The 5,133-nt window shown below is 49.6% G+C and overlaps 1 protein-coding gene across 1 annotated transcript in view; it reads right to left on the bottom strand.

The window, feature by feature from the left end:
• Nucleotides 1-118: 118 nt before the first annotated feature.
• Nucleotides 119-5,133, bottom strand: part of LOC135536453 (transmembrane and coiled-coil domain-containing protein 3-like) — a 39,953-nt gene continuing 34,938 nt past the window's right edge. The window contains 1 exon segment of the mRNA XM_064962796.1: nt 119-1,247. Within this exon segment, the coding sequence (XP_064818868.1) occupies nt 1,101-1,247 (147 nt within the window). The 3' untranslated portion in view covers nt 119-1,100.

Genomic DNA, 5,133 nt, shown 5'->3' with positions numbered 1-5,133 from the left:
ACAAAGTAAACGTCATCACGCGGGAAGTATAGACCACACCTACAGAACGATATCAAAACATTTCATTGGACGAGACAGGCAATATTCAAATAGAACATTATCAAAACAGGACATCTCCTCCCGAACCAATAAACCAATCTTTTAATAAATAAGTGCATATTCCAACATATTGGAAATACATAATGTAAGACTTTTGTATTTTGTTGAATATTAAACAAACTCCAACCTAACACAACATAATGTAAAATGGGAATTAATTGTGCTTGGAATGACCCCCTTATTTCCATTGTAACATTTATACATAATCTAACTATAACTGGCCTAATAAATACAATACTATATCTTTATTTCTCCCTTGCATGTTGTATTAGCAGGAAGTCTTCTAGTTGTAGTCTTTTCGTACAGTACACCGTACAAACAGAATAAAATTATCGAGCCATTATCATATGAAACAGTCACTGAAACATACGAAAAATAAACATTTTACAGCATTAGATGCCATAGGAGTGCAATAACGCATACATACATGTAAAGCCCTGACATAAACAACCCATACATACAGTCTCTATGTGTCCGCGTTTGGTTAGAACACTGAGACTTTACAGTATCAGCATGTCATTCAAACGTACTAAATGGAAAGTTGAACTGTTAAAACCTTGGCCTATGTCTTTCTCCCAGGTTTGGTCCGGATGAAACTGATCCATATGCAACCCCAGACTAATAACATTCCCTTAAAGGGAATATGTCATCGCCATCATTGTGACGTCACAAACCAAAAAGGTCTCATCAGGGATTCCTCCATAACGACTATAGGACGTGAGCGGAGGAATGACAGTCAAGACAACAACGAGGATATGTAAACCGTTCTACAATGATCGCATCTCAAATGGCACCCTATTCGTTATATATAGTGCACTACTTTAGACCAGAGCCCTATTCCCTACATAGTGCACTACTTTAGATCAGGGCTCTATGTAGGGAACAGGGTGCCGTTTTGGATGCAACCAATGACAATGATAAAGAGTCATTAGGATTTTCTCCATGGAAAGAGGGAGAATGACCTTTGATCCCTCGGCCCTTTAGCAGGGCCCCTATGGGCTTCAGTCTGCTGGGTGTGGCAGCAGCGGGGGCGGGCGGGCGAGCGTCTTGCGTTCGGCTCCAGGGACCCACTTGTGTGTGGCGGCTCTCCACAACACCGGAGCCAGCAGAAGACTCAGAGTGGTGACACTGAGAACCAGCAGGTACACCTGGGGAAGAAGAGGACAGAGTGGTGACACTGAGAACCAGCAGGTACACCTGGGGAAGAAGAGGACAGAGTGGTGACACTGAGAACCAGCAGGTACACCTGGGGAAGAAGAGGACAGAGTGGTGACACTGAGAACCAGCAGGTACACCTGGGGAAGAAGAGGACAGAGTGATGATACAGAACCAGCAGGTACACCTGGGGAAGAAGAGGGCAGTGTGGTGACACTGAGAACCAGCAGGTACACCTGGGGAAGAAGAGGACAGAGTGGTGACACAGAACCAGCAGGTACACCTGGGGAAGAAGAGGACAGAGTGATGACACTGAGAACCAGCAGGTACACCTGGGGAAGAAGAGGACAGAGTGGTGACACTGAGAACCAGCAGGTACACCTGGGGAAGAAGAGGACAGAGTGATGATACAGAACCAGCAGGTACACCTGGGGAAGAAGAGGGCAGTGTGGTGACACTGAGAACCAGCAGGTACACCTGGGGAAGAAGAGGACAGAGTGGTGACACAGAACCAGCAGGTACACCTGGGGAAGAAGAGGACAGAGTGATGACACTGAGAACCAGCAGGTACACCTGGGGAAGAAGAGGACAGAGTGGTGACACTGAGAACCAGCAGGTACACCTGGGGAAGAAGAGGACAGAGTGATGACACAGAACCAGCAGGTACACCTGGGGAAGAAGAGGACAGAGTGGTGACACAGAACCAGCAGGTACACCTGGGGAAGAAGAGGACAGAGTGGTGACACTGAGAACCAGCAGGTACACCTGGAGAAGAAGAGGACAGAGTGGTGACACTGAGAACCAGCAGGTACACCTGGAGAAGAAGAGGACAGAGTGGTGACACTGAGAACCAGCAGGTACACCTGGGGAAGAAGAGGACAGAGTGGTGACACAAAACCAGCAGGTACACCTGGGGAAGAAGAGGACAGAGTGGTGACACTGAGAACCAGCAGGTACACCTGGGGAAGAAGAGGACAGAGTGATGATACAGAAACAGCAGGTACACCTGGGGAAGAAGAGGACAGAGTGATGATACAGAACCAGCAGGTACACCTGGGGAAGAAGAGGGCAGTGTGGTGACACTGAGAACCAGCAGGTACACCTGGGGAAGAAGAGGACAGAGTGGTGACACAGAACCAGCAGGTACACCTGGGGAAGAAGAGGACAGAGTGATGACACTGAGAACCAGCAGGTACACCTGGGGAAGAAGAGGACAGAGTGGTGACACTGAGAACCAGCAGGTACACCTGGGGAAGAAGAGGACAGAGTGATGACACAGAACCAGCAGGTACACCTGGGGAAGAAGAGGACAGAGTGGTGACACAGAACCAGCAGGTACACCTGGGGAAGAAGAGGACAGAGTGGTGACACTGAGAACCAGCAGGTACACCTGGGGAAGAAGAGGACAGAGTGGTGACACAAAACCAGCAGGTACACCTGGGGAAGAAGAGGACAGAGTGGTGACACAAAACCAGCAGGTACACCTGGGGAAGAAGAGGACAGAGTGGTGACACATAACCAGCAGGTACACCTGGGGAAGAAGAGGACAGAGTGGTGACACAGAACCAGCAGGTACACCTGGGGAAGAAGAGGACAGAGTGGTGACACTGAGAACCAGCAGGTACACCTGGGGAAGAAGAGGACAGAGTGGTGACACAAAACCAGCAGGTACACCTGGGGAAGAAGAGGACAGAGTGGTGACACTGAGAACCAGCAGGTACACCTGGGGAAGAAGAGGACAGAGTGGTGACACTGAGAACCAGCAGGTACACCTGGGGAAGAAGAGGACAGAGTGGTGACACTGAGAACCAGCAGGTACACCTGGGGAAGAAGAGGACAGAGTGGTGACACTGAGAACCAGCAGGTATAACTGGCGAAGAAGAGGACAGTTGTATTCTAGATCCTGTATGTATTCATCTTGCAATTGCCATAAACATCTTCAAGTAGTGTCTAGGGGTAGTGGTTAGGGGTAGTGGTTAGGAGTAGAGTCTAGGGGTAGTGGTTAGGGGTAGTGGTTAGGTGTAGTGGTTAGTGGTAGTGGTTAGGGGTAGTGGTTAGTGGTAGTGGTTAGTGGTAGTGGTTAGGGGTAGTGGTTAGGGGTAGTGGTTAGTGGTAGTGGTTAGGGGTAGTGGTTAGGGGTAGTGGTTTGGAGTAGAGGTAAGGGGTAGTGGTTAGTGGTAGTGGTTAAGAGTAGTGTCTAGGGGTAGTGGTTAGGAGTAGTGGTTAGGGGTAGTGTCTAGGGGTAGTGGTTAGGAGTAGTGTCTAGGGGTAATGGTTAGGAGTAGTGTCTAGGGGTAGTGGTTAGGAGTAGTGGTTAGGAGTAGTGTCTAGGGGTAGTGGTTAGGGGTAGTGGTTAGGGGTAGTGGTTAGGAGTAGTGGTTAGGAGTAGTGTCTAGGGGTAGTGGTTAGGAGTAGTGGTTAGGAGTAGTGTCTAGGGGTAGTGGTTAGGGGTAGTGGTTAGGGGTAGTGGTTAGGAGTAGTGTCTTGGAGTAGTGGTTAGGGGTAGTGGTTAGGGGTAGTGGTTAGTGGTAGTGGTTAGGAGTAGTGGTTAGGGGTAGTGTCTAGGGGTAGTGGTTAGGAGTAGTGATTAGGAGTAGTGGTTAGGGGTAGTGGTTAGGAGTAGTGTCTAGGGGTAGTGGTTAGGAGTAGTGTCTAGGGGTAGTGGTTAGGAGTAGTGTCTAGGGGTAGTGGTTAGGAGTAGTGTCTAGGGGTAGTGTCTAGGGGTAGTGGTTAGGGGTAGTGGTTAGGGGTAGTGGTTAGGAGTAGTAGTTAGGAGTAGTGGTTAGGAGTAGTGGTTAGGGGTAGTGGTTAGGGGTAGTGGTTAGGAGTAGTGGTTAGGAGTAGTGTCTAGGGGTAGTGTCTAGGGGTAGTGGTTAGGAGTAGTGGTTAGCGGTAGTGGTTAGGAGTAGTGTCTAGGGGTAGTGTCTAGGGGTAGTGGTTAGGGGTAGTGGTTAGGGGTAGTGGTTAGGGGTAGTGGTTAGGAGTAGAGTCTAGGGGTAGTGGTTAGGGGTAGTGGTTAGGTGTAGTGGTTAGGGGTAGTGGTTAGTGGTAGTGGTTAGGGGTAGTGGTTAGTGGTAGTGGTTAGGGGTAGTGGTTAGGAGTAGTGGTTAGGAGTAGTGTCTAGGGGTAGTGTCTAGGGGTAGTGGTTAGGGGTAGTGGTTAGGGGTAGTGGTTAGGGGTAGTGGTTAGGGGTAGTGTCTAGGGGTAGTGGTTAGGAGTAGTGGTTAGGGTGTAGTGGTTAGGGGTAGTGGTTAGGGGTAGTGGTTAGGGGTAGTGGTTAGGGGTAGTGGTTAGGAGTAGTGTCTAGGGGTAGTGGTTAGGAGTAGTGGTTAGGGGTAGTGGTTAGGAGTAGTGTCTAGGGGTAGTGGTTAGTGGTAGTGGTTAGGGGTAGTGGTTAGTGGTAGTGGTTAGGGGTAGTGGTTAGGGGTAGTGGTTAGGAGTAGTGGCGAGTGGTAGTGTGTAGGGGTAGTGGTTAGGGGTAATGGTTAGTGGTAGTGTCTAGGGGTAGTGGTTAGGGGTAGTGGTTAGGGGTAGTGGCGAGTGGTAGTGTGTAGGGGTAGTGGTTAGGGGTAGAGGTTAGGAGTAGTGGTTAGGGGTAGTGGTTAGTGGTAGTGGTTAGGGGTAGTGGTTAGTGGTAGTGGTTAGTGGTAGTGGTTAGGGGTAGTGGTTAGGGGTAGTGGTTAGGGGTAGTGGTTAGGGGTAGTGGTTAGGGGTAGTGGCGAGTGGTAGTGTGTAGGGGTAGTGGTTAGGGGTAGTGTTAGGGGTAGTGGTTAGGGGTAGTGGTTAGGAGTAGTGGCGAGTGGTAGTGTGTAGGGGTAGTGGTTAGGGGTAGTGGTTAGGGGTAGTGGTTAGGAGTAGTGGCGAGTGGTAGTGTGTAGG

This window comes from Oncorhynchus masou, unplaced genomic scaffold (genome assembly GCF_036934945.1).
Source record: "Oncorhynchus masou masou isolate Uvic2021 unplaced genomic scaffold, UVic_Omas_1.1 unplaced_scaffold_621, whole genome shotgun sequence".
Lineage (NCBI taxonomy): Eukaryota > Metazoa > Chordata > Actinopteri > Salmoniformes > Salmonidae > Oncorhynchus > Oncorhynchus masou.
This window is presented reverse-complemented; position numbering and strand designations above follow the sequence as displayed.